The 21,525-nt window shown below is 47.2% G+C and overlaps 1 protein-coding gene across 4 annotated transcripts in view; it reads right to left on the bottom strand.

The window, feature by feature from the left end:
• The window catches only part of ATAD2B (ATPase family AAA domain containing 2B), a 3,113,054-nt gene that overhangs the window by 2,610,054 nt on the left and 481,475 nt on the right, over window positions 1-21,525 (bottom strand). For all 4 annotated transcript variants that reach the window (XM_069605879.1, XM_069605877.1, XM_069605876.1 and 1 more), the window contains exon 6: window positions 13,248-13,365. In XM_069605879.1, coding sequence (XP_069461980.1) covers window positions 13,248-13,365 — 118 coding nt within the window. The remainder of the gene's footprint in view (window positions 1-13,247; window positions 13,366-21,525) is intronic.

The raw sequence follows: 21,525 nt of genomic DNA, 5'->3' as shown, positions 1-21,525 counted from the left end.
GTACTTCCTTGTGCCCTGGGTCTTTCCTCTGCACGGGCAAGAGGTCACTGGCCTGTCCACCGGGCCTCTGATCTTCTGCACACCTAGTCCCGTCTCCGGCACATATCGCCCACAGCTCTTCCACAACTCATTTCGCTTCTTCTTCGGAGGTGACCCGGTAGCCCCCACCCCTCCTCTCGAAGTTGAGTGAGAAGGGGAACCCCCATCTGTACTGAATAGCTTGTTCCTTTAACCAGGTTGTGAGCGGCCGGCATCCCTTCCTTTTGAGGAGGGTAAGCACAGAGAGATCCTGGAAGATTCTCACTTAACAAATTCAGGCAGAACCTAACCAAATGGCTCATAGAGAAAGACAAGTAATATTTCCTCCTGCACTTCCTCCTCTGGTACAAATATTTGCCTGTCCACATGTATCTCTGTATCCTCTAATGCATGCCAGACAATAGTCACGATAGTCACCTAGTATGCCTGTTATCTGTGACTCAATGTTTTCCAATGTATTCTCACCATGCCTGCTTTGATCCTCAACCTTTGTAACCCAGAGGATACTGTTTTGAAAGTATGTTCTGCAACTTCTGTAACCAAGATGATACGTATTCTCCTGCAACCTGATACCCTCGGGTCCGGCGCGCACTGGCAGGCACAGCAAATAAATAAAGAAACTGTCGATCCTTCAAAAATGATGGGCTCTCTCACGCCTTTTGCAGGATGTCTACTTTATGTTTGTAGTAGTGAAATTTGGGCATTACTGACCTGGGACCATAGGGCGGGCAACCAGCCCTGTGTACTCTGTTGAATTCGAAGTCTGCAGTAGCAGGGGGATGGGGCTGTCGAAAAGCACGTTTATCAGGGCCATCACTCGAATTTCAAGAGTGGAAGGAGACTCCGCGGTTTTTCTTGGAGAATCATGATGCAGATATTCGTTCAACTTTACCCGTTTTCCATGTCGTCGAGCTTTAATGCCAGGTCTCTCTCCCTCTGCTCCAGGTCCCGGAAGTGGGCTTCGCTGGTCATTACCGCAAGATCGCTAGATAGTTGGTTGTTCTCAAGAGTCTCTATGCAATCCCCAACTTTCCCCATTCTGGCCTGAAGGTCTGACATTCTCGGTTAGTATGGACTTGATGGATCTAATTTCTCCCAACAGGAGCCGAATGTCCGCTTTGGTGGATCTCTCATGATCCGGTCCTGGAATGTCCACATGCTCCTCCATTTTGTTTCCGCGTCTGCCGGGGCAGAGCGATAGCTCTGGAGCCTGGCCTTGGTGCACCGTCTCAAGACGTGACAAGTAGCTTGCATGCGTTTCTGGCAGGGCTGGCGCGCTTTGCCAGATTTGCTCATTCTCTTGGGAGCAGCTGCTTTGCTTTTCTATGCTGGCCGTTCCCCGGTAGTGTGTGGCCCAGGGTCGCTGTTCGCCCCCTGCTGCGTTTGCTTGGTGTGATCTGTGCTTGGCGACTTGGGTCTGTCTAGTGCTTTGGGCACTTCTGTGACTTCTATCGTATGTCAACAGTTTCTGCCACAGTGATTGGGGATCTGGAGGACTGCTTCAATGCTGGATGCCGGTTTCAGTGTTTGCTGGGGGCGCTTGGTTCTTCGGGCTGTGGCTCTGTGGTTGGGGGCCAAGCTCGTGTTGGAGCACTCCTATCTGCTCTCAATCCCCCCGGCCATCTGGTTGCCGCTGTGTGCACTCCTCCCTCTTAGCGCAAGGCAGGGGTAGCACGTATCAATCTTTTCTAAGCTGTCACGCTGCTGCTTCTCTCATCCCCGATCTAGGCAACGTGCCAGTTTATCCCCCAGGATGCCGCACTGCTGCTCCTTTTCTTTTTGGTCTTCCCTGCAGCACGTGGGGGAAGATTCCGCCTATTTCTCAGGGCGGGTCAGGCGCACACTTCGCTCCGGTGTGGGGTGTCTGTTTGCTTGGGGCACAGTAGGGGACACTGGAGTTTGTTTTTTCTGGGGGCAGGCTGAAATCATCAGGCTCTCATTGATTGGGAGCCATGGCCATGCTGGGGTTCCTCCTCTGATTACCGGCTGTCTGGTTCCCGCTGTGTACTCTCCTCCCGTGCGGCGCCGGGGGGGGGGCCCATTTCATTACTGTCTGTGCCTCTTCACTGCCTGCTGCACCTCCGTCCACCCTCGCCCCTCCCCGGCTGTAGAGCTGCTGCTCTCTGCAATTGGCCAAGAAGCGCGGCTGTCCATCCCTCAGGCTCTGGGCTTCTGCTCTATGCTTTCTTGGTCTTCGCCGCCATGGGCGGGGTTGGGTACTTTTTCTGCCCGTCACTTGGGGGCTGGCGTGGACTTCACTCCGACGTGGGGCACTTTTACGCTGGGGACATTTGGGTTGGTGTGAGGGCTTCAGTGGGGGGCGCTGCAGCCTCCACTTACTACCTCCTTCGACCGTTTTGAGAGCAGGATCGTTCTCTTTCTGCTCACTGTGGTGTCAGGTCTTGCCTTCAGTCGGGCAAACTGTTTGCTGCGTTCACGGCGCCTTCGCGCCCGCCATATTTCATTCCTCCTCTTTCAGGCCGCCTCTGCACTTCGATCCGGCCTGTGTTCTGGCATCAGAGGACTCTAATGCTTCTGAGATTTTACCTCCGGTCTAGGGGGCGGGGGTGAACGGTCCCCGTTTCTTCAGCCGGATAGTTCCTCCTTATCGTTTTCGCAATCTGCTTTTATTTGTCAGCTTCCTCAGTGAAGGAGACGATGGCCTAAGCTGCCATGTCGTCTGCGCCCCGTGGTGGTATCCCTGCAATTTTCTTTATTTTTTTTTACCTTATCTGGATTTGTAATGAGGTGGTCAGTTGAAATATCATTACATTATAATTTTCACATTAGTCCTTCTCTGGGCACTTTTGTGATTGTTTATTTGTACAGCGCTTATACACAAGTGAAGTGCTTCAAAGCGGAAAGGGAGCAAGGGAAAAAACAGTCATTCTTAGGCCTTGACGTTTCCGAATGATCTAACAAAAGTAAATGGCGTACTAGGCCCGACGGCATTTCACCTAGTACAAGTGCATGAAGTGTAATAGGCTCAATCAGGGGAGACAAGACGGAACTTAATAGGCCTAGTAAATTCTGGTTATGCAATGGTACAGATGGAAGATGCAAGGGAGCGTGGCAGGGGAAACGAGAGCGCCCAGTCTAGCAGGGCCCTGGTTTAAGTGCAGAGGTGTTACCTCTCTCATGGAACGAAAGCTGAAAGTGCAGTAGTGCTGCGCATAGAGCAGAGACCCAAAGGCAAGTGCAATGACTGGCTGGGGAGCCTGGGACCTGTGAGGTTCTGGAGGTGAGCCAGGTGACCAGTCAGCAAAAACTGAGCAGAGTTAGGGGGGAGAGATGGAGGAGTGAGCCTGGAGAGAAAGAGGGGAGGTTAGCAAGGGAGAAAGAAAGGAGGTAGAGAAAAGGATTGTCACACGCAGAGAGCTGGAGGAGGCTGAACAGAGGGCTCTAGAAGGAGAGTATTTAGGAGGAGAGCGTTGTAGATAAAACTTGCCTCACTATGTTGACTAAGGATATTAAAAGGAGGTGGGCTATCCAGGGCAATACATTTCCTATATAAGGATATAGTTTTCCACACAGCTATTGATTCTAAGGATTGTAACCCCAGCTCAAATCGAATGGTGGCTATCAGTAGTGAATTTCAAAGTCTAAGTATCTTTCTCCAAAAGAGCCCCTCTAGCCTTCCTCATACTTTCCATGATAAGTTCAGCATGGTTTCGGTTCCATAGGTTATAATTTGTACCACCTTCTGTTTATAGAAGGTGAGGAATGACTGAGTATGCCCCATGCCTCCTATGTAGCGCAGCTCCCTGGGATGCTAGTCGTCCCACTTTCACCCTCAACAAATCAACATGCGCGCTCTCATCCAAATTTGTATTAACCGTTGCCCGTAAGTAGGTCATAGATTCCACCATCTCCAGTCTTTCCCCATTCACCATCTATGAATATATTCCTTTATGCTTATGACATGACCAGGACTTGAGATTTTTTTTCCCCCATTTACCCTCAGCTATAACATGAAGGCATTTAGCCTGCGCTGAAGCCCAATCAGGGTTTGGTCAATAAAGACCAAGTCATCGGTTTACAGGACTCAAGGCATGTCAAAGGCAATTATATTCGGTGGGAATGCCTGAATATTTACTTGGGAGTCCCTTAAATCAAACATGTAAAGATTGAATAATATCGGGGCATGGGAGCATCCCTGCTTCATCTCCCGGTAGGTGAATATTTTACTAGAGTGCTCCATTTGATGTTAATCGCACCTGGATCGATGTATCCGTATATAATGCTTGTATTGCCACAATCAAGGCAGGGGGACAATTCTAGTACGCTAGTTTATTCCACAACCACTCCCTGCTGACTCCATCAAAGGACTGCTCCAGGTTCATAAAAGCCAGGACAGCGTTTACTCCGGATTCCAAGGACATCAACTTCAAGAGATTTAGCAGGAAGAGGTTAAGTGAAGTACCCACTCCCTTAACAAAACCCGTCTGGCAGGGGTCGAGCCGTCATGAATCCACTGCCCATGCATTTAGATCTCTTAGTGAGATTCAAAGTATCAAGCAGGGTGATCGGGCGATAGTTCTTCGGCTCGCCTCGGTCACCCTTGTTGAAAATTGGCACCACGACCGCCTCCCTACAAGTTGAAGGTATCGGTTTTGTCAATCTGGTTAAAAAAACTTGACCACAAAATCCGCCGAGGCATCCTGATTACCATTGAGCACATAGTTTGCTAAACCATCTGGGCCTGCTGCCCTGGATGGGCTCAGCTGTGCAATCATCCCTACAATTTCATCTTTATAAAAAGCAAATAACCATCTGTTCCCTTCTCCAACATGTGCAAATAGTTCAGTGTAGTGATTCACCCAATTTTCCTCCACACTTGGCTAATTATCAACGCAGATTGCAAAGAACCCCCATTATTAAGGAGTTCCCAAAGGTTCCATTTGCTATTTGTGCAGACCACCCTCAACATAATCTCTGCATCTTTCTGCAGCATTTTTGCTTTAGATGCTCTGAGCCAGTTGTGGTATATCTGCTTCCTTTTTCTTATTTTTGTGTTAGTTAAATCGTCTCTGCATCTTTTAAGTTTCCTTATCTCCACACGCAGTAATTTCCTAGCTTACACAATCTCATGATCACTTGAGTGCACAGGTTTGAAGTTAACTTTACCACTCTGCGCCCCCACTTCCCTATATGCTTTAAAAATCCAGGCATACTCTGCATTGCCTGGGTTTCCTGCTTTAAATTGCTCAAATTGTGCAGAAACCTGTGGATTTTCAGCTTGTTTTATTCTTATCCTATTTCCCTCCCCATGATAATTCTACCGGGGTTGGTGCGACCACATTCCTCACCTGCTGCCTTACTATCCATCCTATTGTTAGCAGGTTATGATCCCTCATAGGCATCTTCCCGATTTCAAATATGTCAACTGCAACAGAGACATTTGCTGATATTTGCTGACACAAAGCAGTAATCTAGACACGCCCGCTGCACCCCTCTCTGCCAGGTGCAGGCACCAGGGATGTCCACCCTTGTCTGGCCATTAAACATTTAAGATTTCCAAATCTCGAGCTCTTGTCTCATTTACCCAGGTCAGAGAGTTTCTATCCATCAACCAATTGCTTAACACAATTCCCTCAGTATTCAATAAATGCATGTTGAGATCTCAACCAAATACAATGTGGGGGTTTTCCACTGCAATAAGGGCTTCATCCAACAACACCCTAACAGAATCAATAAAAGCACCTTGCGTGCACATATTCACACTCCAGTACAAATTCATCAGGAAAATTGTCAGCTTAAACTAAGTCTGGGGTGTCAGGGAAAGTTTGCTGCGGCGCATCCCATATTTTCAATCAAATCTTAAAGGATGCTCCATCGTGTGCATCGTTGCTCATAGTTAATCCTGGGTACCCCACCTTCCTCCACACAGTGGCCTGATCTCCAATACTGGCTACCAACAAGCTTTTGATATCTCCTACTGCTAGCAGTACTCCTGCCGTTTGTTTGTTCGAAAGCGTATATTCAGTCCCCCATGCCCTACATAGTGCGGTCTCCGAGTACCCTTGTATATTAGGGGCATTTGCATTTTTAGTTTACTTTATTCCTTGCTATCGCCATCCGGCCAACCCTCTCACTCAATCTGCCGTCCCACAAGCTCTCTACTCTAGGGGTACGCGGAGGTGCTTGTTCTGCCTCCTAAAACTTGGCTTCGCGGACCGTGCTCCACCCATCTTCCTCTCCCCTACGGGAAGCAACATTCTCCTACCATAGACTATCAGTTTCATCGTTACCCTCTATGTGTACATTTTTTATGGGTGCAATGTCTAGCCCGAACAAATAATCTCCTAACTTCTACTCATCTGTCCCCTGCTCTGCGGGTTTGCCTGCCTGAGTCACGTTATGTGCGACCCACAGTCTGTGCGTGTCAACACCAGTGCTACCTCTAGATCTCTTTTATGGACATCCGTGAGCGCTGTGACGTCCGGTGGGGATATATATGGAGTGGTGCGACTGTTGCCGGTATCTAAACATATGTTGGATTTTTGTAGCCCACTGTGGGCCGGGCTGCTAAGGGATATATTCCCTTGTGTCCTGTGGATGGTTTCCCATCCTCGCTTAAACCTGCGTCTTTGCCATTGAATCGCGCCCCTCCTCCCTTGTGCTGCTCTGTATCCTCAAACATCGTCCAGAGGTTCAATATTTCCCTTTTGTTCTGTAATTGTTTCCCTTTGTACTTAACTGTCAAAAATATAGAATACTTCTGTCATAGGAGCCCTGCTCTGGCCATGAGCAGGGCATGCCGCCTCCCCATGTCTCCGTCACCCACTGTTGATGTTTTCCAATTCTGCCATGGTACAATGGCAGGGCCTTGAACTATTACTCTATGGCCGCTTCTCGTCCGATACTTTCGTCGGTTGTGCCCTTGCTACGTCTGTGCTAATGCGCTATACACAGTTTTAATGGTCACAAAGATTTCAAAAAGTGTTATTTTCTTTCCCCATCCCCTTTCTTCTTCCAGTCTACACACATATATATATATATATATATATATATATATATATACACATCCCCCCTCTTACCCCACTGGGGCTCCACCCTACACAATAAAAACATGAATTAAACAAGCTAAAATAAACTAAAATAATCCCTGCTGTTCCCAAGCCCTCTATTTATACGGGGCTCCTATGTATTTCCTTTTTTCCTCCGTTAAACAATACGAGTGTGCCACCTTCTCCACTCACTCGATGAGGCTCCCTACCATTCTGTCTTCCTTTCCTTAATATTCTCCTTAAAAAGTTAATTTAAAAAAAAACAAGCCACATACATGTCACATTCCCAATTTCAATCTCTGCGTGTTCGCACTGTTCACACTTTCCCATACACCTATCCCCCTACTTGTTATCTCTTGCAAGGCTATACTCACGTGCGCGCGTTCACCCCAACATGGGGTTCCAAAAACACCAGCCTGCACTTCTCGGAGCCGCGCCCTGCTCCAAAGAGCAGACAGGAATTCTGCAAAGACAGCTACTGTATGGCCACCCTGGGATACGCGTTTTTGGGACTGGTCGCTTTAGGTAGGCGCAGCCCTTCTGGAGAGGCAGCGTGGACACCTCCGCAGATACCGGTGGCACTAGGATCACGTCGGGATCACCAAATGAAGGCATGCCCCTGAACGCTCATGCCAGAAAAAAATACAACCATTTAGAGAAAAAAGGCCAAGAGATTCTTGCAAGTATAACCAGTTTTAATTACTCCAAAATGTAGGTAGGCCATCAAAGAACTGTGCAGCTCGAAAATGTTCTACCTAACAATAATACAAACAGAAGGTTATAAGTAAACATGTGTCATTGCTGACATCACACATACAGTAAAAAACTGCGTGGATGGTTGGCGAGACCCTATACATGGGCGGCCTGCTCCATAGGGGATGCCAGGCTGCTATTGGTCCCAGCCCTGTCCTTCCGTCTTTCCATCACGTGGGGTCAGATGGGCTCATTGTCTCCAGGGAATGAAGGTCACTATCCTAATTAGTTACTATTGTAAGGTAATGCTAGTCTATCATTAGGCAGACACCTGTAAAGCTCTAATGTTAGGTAGGAATTAGTGCAGTCCACTGGTGTGGTACTACACAAGACGTATCTTCTTGGTATTAGGTAACCCATCTTTTAATATAGGCCTGTACTACACAAGCTGGCCTCAGCAACCCATGTCGCCCTCTATCCTGATAGGCTGGAGGGTCTCCCGCCAAGGATGACCACTTCACTGTGTGAGTGACAGCTAGGCTGTATGAATGGGGATCTTTTTGCATAAAAGCAGAGTCCTGAGGACTGGAAGAGCAAGACGTCGCCACTGGAACTAAGAAGCCAAAGAGGAGAGAAACCAAAGACATCTGCAACAACTGAACCACCAGTGAAGCCCTGCTGCAGCGTCTCACCACTTTTCTCTACACGACGAGAGAAGATCTTCATCTGAAAGAAGCCTTCTTCCCTGGAGCTGGTGGGGCCAACCAGTTTTCCAATCGCCTTCCCAGACCTGCCTTGGTCGAATCGCCAGTACCCTGTACTTGGAGACCGGATAGCCAGGCACCTGTCCACCCGGACTGCGATTTCAAGGAGTGTACCTTTTATTCGTCGGGCAGCACCGCGGCTGGTTTCATCCTTGGGTAGTGCAGTAACTCGAACCTTCCTCCACGACGAGAGCCTCTCTTCCTCTGCTGGATCCCCCGAACTACAGGAACAACCACCACCGCAGGAGCCACTTCTTCATTTTAAAGGTACATTGTTCCGCCAGGCCGCCCTTTTTTCGCAGTAGCTCTAAAGGTGTTTTAAATCCTTTACCTACCTGTTGGGTTGGCCGCCCCTCTCTCTTAACATTGTCTTTCACCTTCTGCATCCACCTTTTCGAAATCGTTAACCAAAGACCTGACTGCAGCTACAAGAACATTTTGCTCCTGGGCCCTTGCCCTGTACCAATGACTCTGGCACAGGCCTATTGACTCTGGCTACATTTGTTAGAACTGCCTTCTTTAGATTGCTTTTAAATTAGAAATGTGTTGGTGCACCTACTTCTTATAACTACCATTTTCTTCCCCTTTTTAAAACCTGTGAAATGCCATTTTGCTCAGTTTTCATTTATGTATTTCCTATACTGATGTCTTGCTTAAACTGGTTCACAAACTTATGGGAAGTGTTGCTAGGGTGTGTAAGAAGATATTTCTGTATAACTTGTGCTTTCCCCTCCCTTGTGAGAAATTGCTACAGTATCCCTTGTGTGTGGTTTTCACTGTGCCGTTTTGCTCACTTTTCACTCAGGTTCACTTGATCTCCAATTTAACTAGGGAGGGTGTATATTTTTCTTTGACTTATTTTAACTTGCTTGATGACCATGATAAATGTGTTTTACTAGAAGTGTACAAAAAAAATATATATCTACTTTTAAATACAAAGCTTTGGTCAGTGTTTCCTTGTGCCATAGTACTGTAGGCCTATTGTGTAAACCCTGAATACTGCTCATCTCCCTCTTGATAAGTCTGACTGCTCAGCCACAGCTACCAACTAAATCTTTGTGTACAGACTGATACCAAAGGGATTTATTGCTTTCACCTGTAGTCCTAATCTTCTGCAGTGCTCCCTAAGGGAACTGCACAGGATTTTGCCTAACCACAATAAAAGTTGTTTTTCTTTTCCTATGCTAACACATGTTCCAACAGTTTGTAAAATTATTACAATCTCCTAGGGGGAGGTAGGTACACGTATCCCAGCAATATTAGTGTCCACAATTATAACCTATGAGGGAACAAGTACAGCCTAAGCCAGTAGGTTCAGAAGCGTGCCTTTAGGGAGCCAGGACAGCCAAAGTCAATGGACAAAGTCAATAGTTCTGATGCAGTTCTTCTTAGATAAAGTCTTGACAAAGTTAGTAAGTTCAGAAGAAATCACTGTAACTCAAGTGAGCTACTTTGTAGAGTGCACAAGCGGTTAGGTCAGTGCAGATGATTTGAGATTAACTCCAAAAAACACTTCTCAAAGCAGGAAGCACTACCTATGGCTAAAACGTGAACACCCCAAGCCCCACAGTACCAATGATTTGAAGTAAAATGTTCCAGCTGGATTCCTCTTTGCTACAGCTTGGCAAACCCTTGTTCCTGGACCTTGGGTGACGAAAGGGAGGACGTCTGGCGGGCTCCTGCGGCAGTACTCTGGAGAGGGACTCCCCAGCAATGGATTTCCTTTGTTTCATCGGCACGTCTGTGTTTTGGCACCTTTTCCTCAGCGTCAATGAAGAACGAAAACTCTGGTTGGAAGAACCATGCTCCCTCGGTCCTGAACTCTGTTGAGGGGACTCTGGGTTGAGATTTTCTGCTTCTACAGGGTCCTCTGGATGCCCACCAAGATTTGGACAGATTCGGATTTTGCAAGACGATGCACTCATCAAGGGTCACAGGACCCCTGGCATTGGGCTTCGGCAGCTATGGTGAGGCACAGCAAGTCGGGGGTTGTGCCACAAGGAAGCTTGTCATGAGGCTAGTTGGTTCCACCGGCCCAAGGAAGGAAGCCGTCCCATGCAGGTCTTCCCAGTCAATTTGAAAACGGGGTCAGCACAGCTGCAGGGCTTCAACGGGCACGTCACAGTCCAGGAGGGTGCTGCTGACGGCGCTTCACGTATTCTTTGAAAGTTCCTCTCCAGTGGTTGGCTCTGCTTCTAGTCCCAAAAACCTTGCTTCTTATGAGATTTCCCATTCATTCACAGCCTAGGCTGTCAATCACACAGCATGGTGGCTATCCTTGTAGGATAGCCAGCCGGCCAATCAGGAATACCTAGAAGCAAAGGACAGGGACGTTTCGGGACCCTCCCTCACTTCCTCCCTTTCCAGACACACTGGAGCCTGGGCGGGCTTCAGGGCTGAAGCCTGTCAAAGGCAACACACAGACAAAGGGCTCAAACTGGTTTCAACTAACAGAGTAAAAGCCAAGAAGGAACTAACAAACAGAAAATGACGAGAAAAGAAGACGGGTGCCATTTTGGGAAAATGGTCACCCATGGGTGCTGTACTGCGGCTGAGGATTCATCCTGCGGTAAAAATGCACACAGGTAGTAAACCACTGGCACCAGTCATTTCAAGTAAGTTAGTGTAACATAAAATGTTACATGAGAAGTGGGTGCTGGTCCCACAAAGAGAAAGGTAAGTAAGACAGGGATTATCTTACTATTCTTGGGAACGGTAATTCACCCAATAAAATGTAATTAAACATTAAGAGAAGTCCAAGGGACATCTTAGTGGCACTGCATCTAAGGTGATGTGTGTCACTATACAAAAAGCAGATGCCTATGGAGTTTCTCAGACTTCTTAAAACAGTCGACACAAAAATACTAGTCAGGAAATAAATATATTAGAGAGTGAGTAAAAGGTCCCACTCACTCGGGAAAAGTCACAAGCCGTAAGTCCAGCAAAAGAGCTAGGAGTCTCTAAGGTTGAAGGCAATTTGCACAGAAATGAAAATTCTCCCTAACATATAGAACTGTCAAAATGGGGAGGCTTAAGATCATGCTGACCCACACATTCTTCGCTCATTCCATGTCTGTTTACACCCTCGCTTTCGACTAGAATGTATTCCTCCATGTACCTTGTATTACAAAGTGTGTCATTATGAAATAAGGTATAATGGCTGTGTTCCTTTAGATCTTTTATGACCACTGGGTTTATGGTAGGTGGTCTGGCATCACCTACTATTGTGGAATTTAGGGGTCTTGTACTGGGGTAGCTGTGGGTGTCATAACTCCTGGTGGGCTGGGTAGGGGTTGCAGGTCAGTTCTTTGGCCTGGTTGTGAAACATGTGTGGTGAGGCGCCTGGTACTGCCTTGCAGCCTTGCACAGCGCATTCCTTCTCTGGATAACAAATATTCGCAACAGTTATGGAAAAAAGAGAAGTTTCTACAGGAGTTAGCGGCACAGGTCTCTCTACCCTCAATGCTTGGGCCTGTTCAGTTTCTTTGTTGGGCCGTGACATATTCTATTGTGTTTGTGCAGTGTTTGTTATCACGTCCCCCTGATGCAACACAAGTGTATCTATGGAATTCTCCTCACTCAAAAGCACCAAGGGGGTTGGGAGAGGTTAATTTCCTTCCCAACAGATATTTTCACATAAGTCATACATATGGATAGGTACCTCTTATCCAGTGTTGGTACCTAATATTGAAACATAATATCTATCCTCCACAGGTTAGTAGATGTTCAAACAAATTAATTGGAGATTCCTCAAAAAGACAATTTTCAAACTTAATACAAAATGTGTTGATAGCTCACTAAATTGCATAGTGTTTCAAACCAGACAAATCATTGATGTATCATTACTACCCCTCAAAAGGTCAGGCCAGAATTCACAAACAAGCAAAAATAATGGTGTGCTATGGAAATCTATGAAGGGAAAGGTGCAGAAAAGAAAACCTTTCCTAACAATGAGGATTCATGCACACACTGTTATTAAAAGTGCATGCAGGTAATAGTGCTGAGTTATTCCATACACTGACATAATGTTTTGGGGTAACATTTTCCGGATAGTTTGAATTTTAGATACTAGACTAAGCTGTTGGGGCACTGGCACTGTAATTGGGAGTGTTTAGGTTGAGTGTGCTTTTACTTTACTGCATCATTAAGGATGGAGTTTACTTTCATTCATTCTGCATCTATTGGTCTTACATTTTTCACAATGTTCTAAAAAACATTTCTTGTCTGCTGAAAGTTTTAAACAAATACATTTTTAAAAAAGTATGCAACTGCCAGAAACCTAAAGGGCTAGGCTTGCTCTAGTTTCTCTTGGAACACGTGTTGAATAACTTCTCTCTAGAAGTGGCAGTTGTGGGAATACTGTAATGAGTTTGTCAACGTTTAGGCCAAAACAAAGGGATTACTGACAGGGGAAATGTCATACCTGAGGTATCAGTAGTTAAGTGGCAGAAAAGCCAGTTAAAGATTGGTTTGGTAGTTCTTCACACAATTTCTAGAAATCTAAGAAATTTAAAAGCAATCAAAGAAAGAAGACCAACAGACAAATGAATACAGTACAATTAGAGATCTCAATACTGAGCAGAAGAATGTATGTAGTATTATAAAATGTTTAACAAATGAGAATGTAGCAAAACGTGTGTTTATGAAAACCCTGCAGCACGTTCACCTCTTTAGGAAGGTATAACAGTGACAGAAACAAAGAAAATGTTTAGAGCAAGAGGTGTTTCTTTTCTTCATCTACCTTCTGTGCCCTCCTCTTCTCCTTCAGAGGATTCGTCATGATGTGCTTGAATCCCATAAGTAGTTCGTCTCAAACTCTTTCTCCTCCTCTTAACTCTGGAATACATATCCATATTTTCCTAAAAGTGAAGTAATGACATTGGGTTAACAGCTCACCAGAAACGCTTCATTTTACAGCCAAATAATTATGAACCTCATGTGGAGAAGGGAAAGGTCAGAGGCAATTACGCAAACTGTTGGAGCACGGCACAGCAACACCTATGTACAGCTTTAAACCCCACACCTAATTAAAAGATTGCTTAAATGCCACTCTCATAAAAATAAAAAGTATCTTGTATGGGCCCCATTAGCACATAAAACCTGCTGTGGGTACATCTCTGCTATGGCAAGAAGCAGAGAATGGCAGTATGCTCCTTAGCAGCTTCAGGACAAAATGCCAACTCACCAAAAAGCATTTTCAGTGTTCATTTTCGAACTTCGAACTGTGTGCATAAGGTTTTTTCAGTCTGCCTACACTGCATACATAGTGTAAAAGGTTAGAAGGGTGGGAGGCGCAAGGGCTGCCACAAGTATAGGTTTCAAAATAATAGAGTTTTATTCTGGCAACAAGAAAGGAAATCAAAAATGCTTTCAGTCATAAATCATAAAGGAAGTCTCCTACAACAGTTCTAGCCATGTCCCTGCTTGAGTGTCCAATCAATAACCCTTGTATTGGTCTTCGAGTTGCAGGTTTGTAGGCTTTCCAAAATGCCATTGGTGGAGTATATTGTTGGACCTAATGCGACTGAGATGTTCCGGGCTTGGACAAGTCTGAAAGTCTCCTACAAGAGCTTGAGGCACAATGTGAGTCTCAATGTGAGTCTTCCCACCACTCACCCTCTCGCCAAGGCTACGCGGTCTGGGCTGCTGTTTGATAAACAATTCTGTGCTCTGGGGTCCTGGTCTCTGGTGCATTTCCTTATTGGCCACCCCTATCCGAAGTTCTGACACCTCTGGTGTACAGTCTCGCAGCTCCCCTAAATTCTGTCCCGGGAACAACCTGGTCTGCCGGAAACTCATTGCTCCCTCCATAGAAAGGTACTTGCTCGCCTCCCACCTCCTCTGGTATAATTGCTGTACCTCCTCTTTATCTCTTCCCTCCCTGCCACAAATGTTAAAGGCTTTATTCACCTTTTTCCCAGATCTGCTCCGTTGACCTAATGGGTCCTCTCCTCCAATTCCCCCACTTTCTCCCTTTTCAGATGGCAGTACTTCTCCTCCAGACTCTTCCTCCAACATCCAATTCTTCACCAGACGACTGCGGTAGCTGTCGATTATTTTTTCTAATTGTAGGTGCGTAAATGTTTCCCATTAATATGTCCCATGAACCAACCAAGGTGTGTTAATACATTAAAATAGTGCATTTTCCAGCACCCTATGTGAACAATTGGGTACAAAAATAACAGTTTGCCATCGTTTTTTTAGGGTAACCCAATTATTAAAACAAAAGCATTCAAGTTCCCAACAGTGCGCAGAAGTATTTTCCTGATGCCTCTGACCACAATATACACTAGTATAAAAAAAATAACAAAAATGCTTGCTGTGTCCATTCATGTCCATGCTGGCTGCCACTACATGCCAGTCATGATACTATAAGAAAACATGTGCTTGTCAGTTCTTCTAATATATGCCAGTTCCCTACGTAAGAAAATACTCCTCTTGGCTACGCCAGTAAAAATGCCTTCCTACAGTGAGAAGGCATGTTTACAACGAAAACATCAATGTAGACCAGCCTGGCCGCATAAAATCATATGCTTGCTTTACTGTTGATGTCCAAAAAAAAACACCATGACCCAGAAATAAAACACCAGTGTAGGGCAGTATGGCCACATCAGAACACATTGTGTTAGCTTTGCTATAATGCCAGAAAACATGCCATGCTACTGTAAGAGAACAAGCATCACCAAAGTAGGGCAGTATGTAAGAAACATGTTTACTGCACCAATGGGTCCCCTCTCTCTTCCCCCTACCATGGAACTAGGGCCCTCATCGTCCCTCCTTTCCCACCTAGCCCACATACACATCGTGGCAATGGTGCCCATTTCCACTCAAATATTCCCCTTCATTCCCAGGGGCGGATCACAAACACACACACTCGCTCAGCTGCTCACATCCTCAACTCAACGCCATCTGAGGAGTCCTAGCTGAATGGCTCACCCCATAGTCAAGGGGCATAAGGTAACACAATGGGTGCAATGTTGAGAGCCGGAGGTGCCTAACTTCAAACAGTGCTCTGCGCATAAAGTTGATGCTCCTGTCTGGCTCTTAAATTAGGAAGTACACAGGAACAGTGACTTTGTTGCCAACTCAGACCTATTTAAAGTGGGGAGGGTGTTGCTCGCTCTGACCCCACCATAGCAGCCACCACTGCAGATGACACCTCCAACTGCCAATGATCTCCAAGATTACCCTCTCTCCCGCTGCTCTCTTCTCAAACCGCACCTCTCACCTAACTCCAACACCTCCCATTGCCAGGCTGTACTTGTATCTTTCAATAGTAGGCTTTTTTTCCCCTTTAGTGGGGTTTTAAGGAAATAGGGAATCCCCATGTACTAGTTAGGCATCCACTTAATGTTATGGATACTAATCGCAACCACCCTAGGTGGAAGCACAACCAGCTACAGCCCGGCAGATCCGGCATGGAGCCTATATCCAGGATGGCGCCTTGCCAGACCTGAGACAGGGAGACATTGGTGCAAGCCCGGAAATGGATGTTACTACTTCCGGGCCCGCTGGTTAAAGGAAGCTATGGACAATGCAGAGTCTTTGTAACACTTTTCTTTTGTCTAAAATAATCCACACTGCAGAAAAAACAGACAGCTATTTCCTAGTAGTAAGGACATTTAGGAAGAGCAATCTCTTCATAGTTCGGTATGAATTCATAACTTAACTAATGTCCTCTCCTCAAGCTTTTGTAGTAAATTTGAACCAAGGTTGGTATGCGTAAACGTGTGGGAAAGACCAGTCCTGGTCTCGTCTGCATCTGGTAAGCATTTTTCCTTACTGTGGGTACCCACCTTTCAAGGGCATGAAAGTGAAAAGGGAGGGGCGGATCTTCTCTTATGCTACACTGTTCATCTTTCTATGTGTTCTCTCCTCAATGTGATTTCTCTAAACACTACCCACTCCTTCACCTCGAGTTACTTCCATGATCCTAACACTATGCTACAGTGATTATGATCGCTATCGCCACAGGCAGGCACACCATTAGGCATTTTCAGGACACAGCTATTTTACAGTTAGCCGTGGAGTCCAGAGTTTTCTTTTGGTGGGTTGACCGTTTTTTATCATGCAGCCACCCTGAATTCATCTGCCAGACAGTGTCGATTTCTAGATCTCAGCCGTATGGAGGACTGAGCTACTTTGTGAATGTGTAGGTGCTAATGTGCTTTGGAAGGGGAATTGCCCTAAGGTTCCATGGAGGCCTGCAACTATCTTGGATTAGGAAAAGCCACTTATGTATATGGTTTCTCTCCCACACTGCCTGCCTCCCTCCCTCCCTCTCGAAACCCTGCTGCCGCTGCCTGCCTTACTCGGGTTCCCTCTATTCCCTCAGCCTGTGGATCTGGATTTGGTAAATTCCCTGGTAAGCATAGGGATGTGAGGAGCCAGGAATGAGATGCAGACACAGAGGATTCATGGTTTTGGTTATACACTTATTCAAAACTAGCAGAAGTACCCATTCTCGGAACGGGTTCTGTAGACAGACATAACACTGATCCTGTAGGTCGCTGTTCTGATTCGCTTATCACTCGATGTGCTTTGCACCCTGAAGTAAACTGCAACGAGAATGGCCGCGTGTGGCTGGCTGGCATACCCCAGCGCAGACGTTGGGATGAGGCAAGATTTGGTGTGCGGATGCATATTGCGACCTTCTGTGCTCCCTCCCTACCTGTTGCCTCACCTCTGGTGTGGTGCAGTTCCTTCTGGTACAAATATCTTGGAAAGCATGCATCCTAGGGCTTGGACCTCGAATTGGGTTCCTCGTGTCAGGACTAGTTCTTCTACAACCACATGGATGTTTTTTTTTTTTTAACTTTGTTTTTATTGTCATATTACAAAAAAGGTAGGGTGCGCGAGCAGTCCCTGCCAGCAATACACTGAGCAAACATAATTGACAGAATTTTTTTTACTTTTTACTCCCATCCCACCTCCCCCCCCACCCCACCCCCCCAACTTTTGCAACATAATCCCCTTCCCCCACCCTCCCCTCCCCCCCAGTTTTGCAACATACCAAGTCTTTAGGTTTTTGCAGGTTGCGGAAGCAGCAGTGAGAACTTTCAGACATCATTACATACACTTGTTTTACAATTTGACATCGTGGGAGCAGCGCGGTGCAGAGCAGAATGGTGGAGAGTCTCCAGTTTTAAGGCCGGCGCTAGGGTATGCTCGGGGGACATATATTGGGGTCCAACATTACAATCGCATAGAGACACATTCGTCGTGGAGGAGAACTGCTGTCCATTCCTGTGAGAACTCCGAGAGTTTATCGTTTTTCACTGCCGTAAGTTTTTCATAAGTAAATATACCCCTTAGTTTACAGAGCCACTCCTCCTTGGTTGGTGCTAAGGCGCTTTTCCACTTTTGGGCCAATGCTAACCTCCCCGCCCTCAGCATGGCCCCGATGACCCTCGGGAATGCACTCTGTTCCGTTTCCGGCATGGGGGAACCCAGGAGGATTTCCAAGGGGAGAAGCGATGGGCAGAATCCCTCTATATCCTTAATCCAGCTGAGGAGCTCTGACCAATACACCTGGATAACCGGGCATCCCCACCACATGTGGAACCATGTGCCTCTTTGGTGACACAACCTAGGACAGTAGGGGGATACTTCTGCGAACATTTTAGAGAGAGTGGTTGGGGAGCGATGCCAGGAGTGCAGAATCTTGAAACTATGCTCCATGGCTGCGGTGTACAGAGTACCGGAGAATATGGTTTTGAAAACTGCCCTCCATGTATGGTCATCCAACGCCATACCCAGCCTTTCTTCCCATATACGTTTGAAGGGTTGCCTACCCTCCAGGTTGGCCGTTATCAAGGTACTATAGAACTTGGACAGGGAGCCTTTTCGAGAGACACTTTTAGCTATTACTTCCTCAAAGGGGGTGAGGGGGCGGGTCAAGTTGTCAGCCCAGCGGGGGTGAGTCAGAATTCCCTTCAAACGCAAGTACTCAAAGATCGATGGTGGTTTATCACCCAGTGCTTCGGTCAATTGTTCGTAGTCCACAAAGCCCTCCTCACGGGAGAGCTGGGAAACTCTCTCCAACCCCATGTCTGACCAAGCTTGAGTGTCACGGAAGCCTCTGGTGTCTAGGTTGATAGGGGGACCCCATAGCGATGTTAAAGGGGCCGGCCAGGACGACAGCATTTTGTTATCTTTATTCGGTTTCCAGAGTGCCCATAGGACTGCCAGTGTGGGGTGTTCTCTAAGATAGGAGGGGATGGTTTTCGGGGAGGCCCATAATAAGTCTCTAACTTTTTTAGGGTGGGTGTGGACATCTTCTATATATGTCCAGTACGTCCTCATATCCTCTCGCATGTGCTCCATCATCACCCGGACCTGGGCTGCTTTATAGTACAATCTGAAGTCGGGGAGGGCGAATCCACCATGAGACTTCGGCAGGGTCAAGGTGGAAAATTTGACTCTTGGCCTCCTCCCCTCCCATATAAACTGGAGGACACGGGTTTGTAAAACCTCGAAGAAGGATTCAGGGATGACCACAGGGAGGGCTGCGAAGAGATACAGGAGGCGGGGTAGTATATTCATTTTAACCGTCACCATACGGCCAAACCAGGAGAGTGTAAGGGGAGCCCAGCGTTTGAGATCGCTGGTGATTTTGGCCAAGATCCCCGGGAAGTTAAACTGATATAGTAGCGAGAGGTTCCTAGGGATGTCGGTGCCCAGATACCTGGTGGACACACGTTCTATCCTCACTCCCAAGAATTCCGAGCGATCCCCAATGTCTTTGTCCCCGGGGCCCATTGGCATAATAGTAGACTTGGAGGCGTTTATCTTAAGCCCCGAGAAGGCCCCGAAGAGGTTTATAAGATTAAACAATCTGGGTAGTGATACCTGGAGGTTAGTTAGGTACCCCAAGATATCGTCGGCAAATAATGAGAGTCTAAATTCGCAATCGCCACAACGAATCCCCGTAATTTCACAGTCCGCCCTGATCGCTATAGCCAGGGGCTCCATTGCCAGAGCGTATAGAAGGGGGGAAAGGGGACAGCCCTGCCGGGTTCCTCGAGATAGAGCCAAGGGTTCCGACGTGCCGCCGTTAACCAAAACTCTTGCCGTGGGAGCATTATATAGTGTCGAGACCCATCTACAAAAATTCTCCCCGAGACCCATTTTCTGGAGGACTTTGCCCATATAAGGCCACTCGACGCGGTCAAAGGCCTTTTCTGAATCCAGAGCTAACAGGTAACCCTCTTTCCCCTGCCTCGAGGCCTCGTACATGAGGCCTAGGGTCTTTCGTATGTTATCGGACCCCTGGCGCCCCGGGATGAACCCTACCTGGTCACCATGTATAAGAGATGGGAGGAGTTTTGCCAGCCTGTTCGCCAGAAGTTTGGCCAGGATCTTGACATCCACGTTAAGAAGGGAAATGGGGCGATACGATTGACATTGGGAAGGGTCCTTCCCCTCTTTGGGGATTACTACTATCAGTGCTGACATCATCGAAGGCGGGAGGGTGCCCTGGTCAAGCGCCGAGTTAAACATTTTGGCCAGAAACGGGGCTAGCGTAGACCGGTAAGTCTTATAGAATTTGACTGTAAACCCATCGTCGCCTGGGGCTGTTCCACTCTTCAGGGAGGATATAGTATCTATTATCTCCTCTGGAGATACGGGGAGATCCAGTATATCTGCATTTTCAGGTGAGAGGCCGGAAATCGGGAGAGAGTCCAAGAAACTGTCGATCTCGGTTCCGTCCCCCGCGTATTCCGAGCTGTATAGGTGTTCATAATAGAGCCGAAAGTGTTCAGCTATTTTGCTGTCTCTTACAGTTGGCTCCCCTCCCGGTGGCCGGATGGAGTTAACCCTCCTACTATTTCTGAGCTCCCGGAGCCTCCAAGCAAGTATTTTATCAGCCTTTTCCCCCTTTTCCATGTACTTTTGTTTCAGGAAGGACAGCTTTTTTTCTGTTTGTCCCACCTGGAGGTCTGCCAGGCTTGAGCGCAACCTCTGGAGTTCCTCCCACTTCCCGGGGAACATTTGTGTTTTAAGTTTACCACCAGGTTGGATAGCCTCTATCTTTTTCCTCAACCGTGCCTCCTCCTGTCCCCTCTCCCTCTTTTTTCTTGAACCTGTCTCGATGAGAATGCCTCTGATGGTCGCCTTGAATGCCTCCCAAACACCCACAACTCCGACCTCCCCGTTGTCGTTGATAGAGAAGTATTCGGTGATGGCTGTAAGGAGGGATCGTCGCACCTCTTTATCGTGTAGGAGGAGGTCGTTACATCTCCATAGGGACCCAGGTGGGGGGGCCGGGGGCACACCCATTTTTATTCTAACCATGTCGTGGTCAGTCCAGGGAACCACCTCCACCCCTGAGTCTGTGACCTCGCCCCGGAACGTGGCGTCGACCAAAATGTAATCAATACGGGAGAAAGTGGCATGGGGTTTCGAGAAGAAAGTGAAGTCAGGGTCCCGATCTTTTTCTGTGTGGTGTGTGTCGCTCAAGCCCAGATCGTCGTTGACTGATCGAAATGCCTCGGCCAGTTTTTTTTTGGAGGCGTTGGTTAGGGCATGGATTGGGCGAGCTCCTGTCTCTATCAGGGCAAAGAACCATATTAAAATCCCCCCCGACCAGCAAAGTACCCTCGGAAAAAGCTACGATTTTCTCTCTCATCCCCATCCAGAAGCCATCTTGCGCCTCATTTGGAGCGTAAATACCAACCAGGGTGAACAGCCGACCCCTCACCTCCCCTTTAACCATGATATATCGTCCCTCCAGGTCTGACCTCTGGGCTTTCAGGACGAAGTGAGCCCCGGGAGAAACCAAAAGGGCTACTCCACGTTTCTTGGCCTGGAAGTACGCTGCATAGACTTGTTCAATAGCTTTAGCTCTCAGCCTTGGCTCCCTGTCCCGAACCCAATGTGTTTCTTGTACGAATAAAAAATGGAGCCGGAGCCTTGTGAATTCCCTCACCAGCAGCGACCTTTTGGTAGGAGAGTTGAGACCCCGTACATTTAGCGAACCCACTGTCAAATATTGCAAGGAATCATCCACCATAGCC

The sequence above is a fragment of the Ambystoma mexicanum genome, chromosome 4p (genome assembly GCF_040938575.1).
Source record: "Ambystoma mexicanum isolate Mex_15411 chromosome 4p, UKY_AmexF1_1, whole genome shotgun sequence".
In the NCBI taxonomy this organism is placed as follows: domain Eukaryota; kingdom Metazoa; phylum Chordata; class Amphibia; order Caudata; family Ambystomatidae; genus Ambystoma; species Ambystoma mexicanum.
Note: the sequence above shows the minus strand (reverse complement) of the source record. Positions and strands in the feature narration are given on the sequence as shown.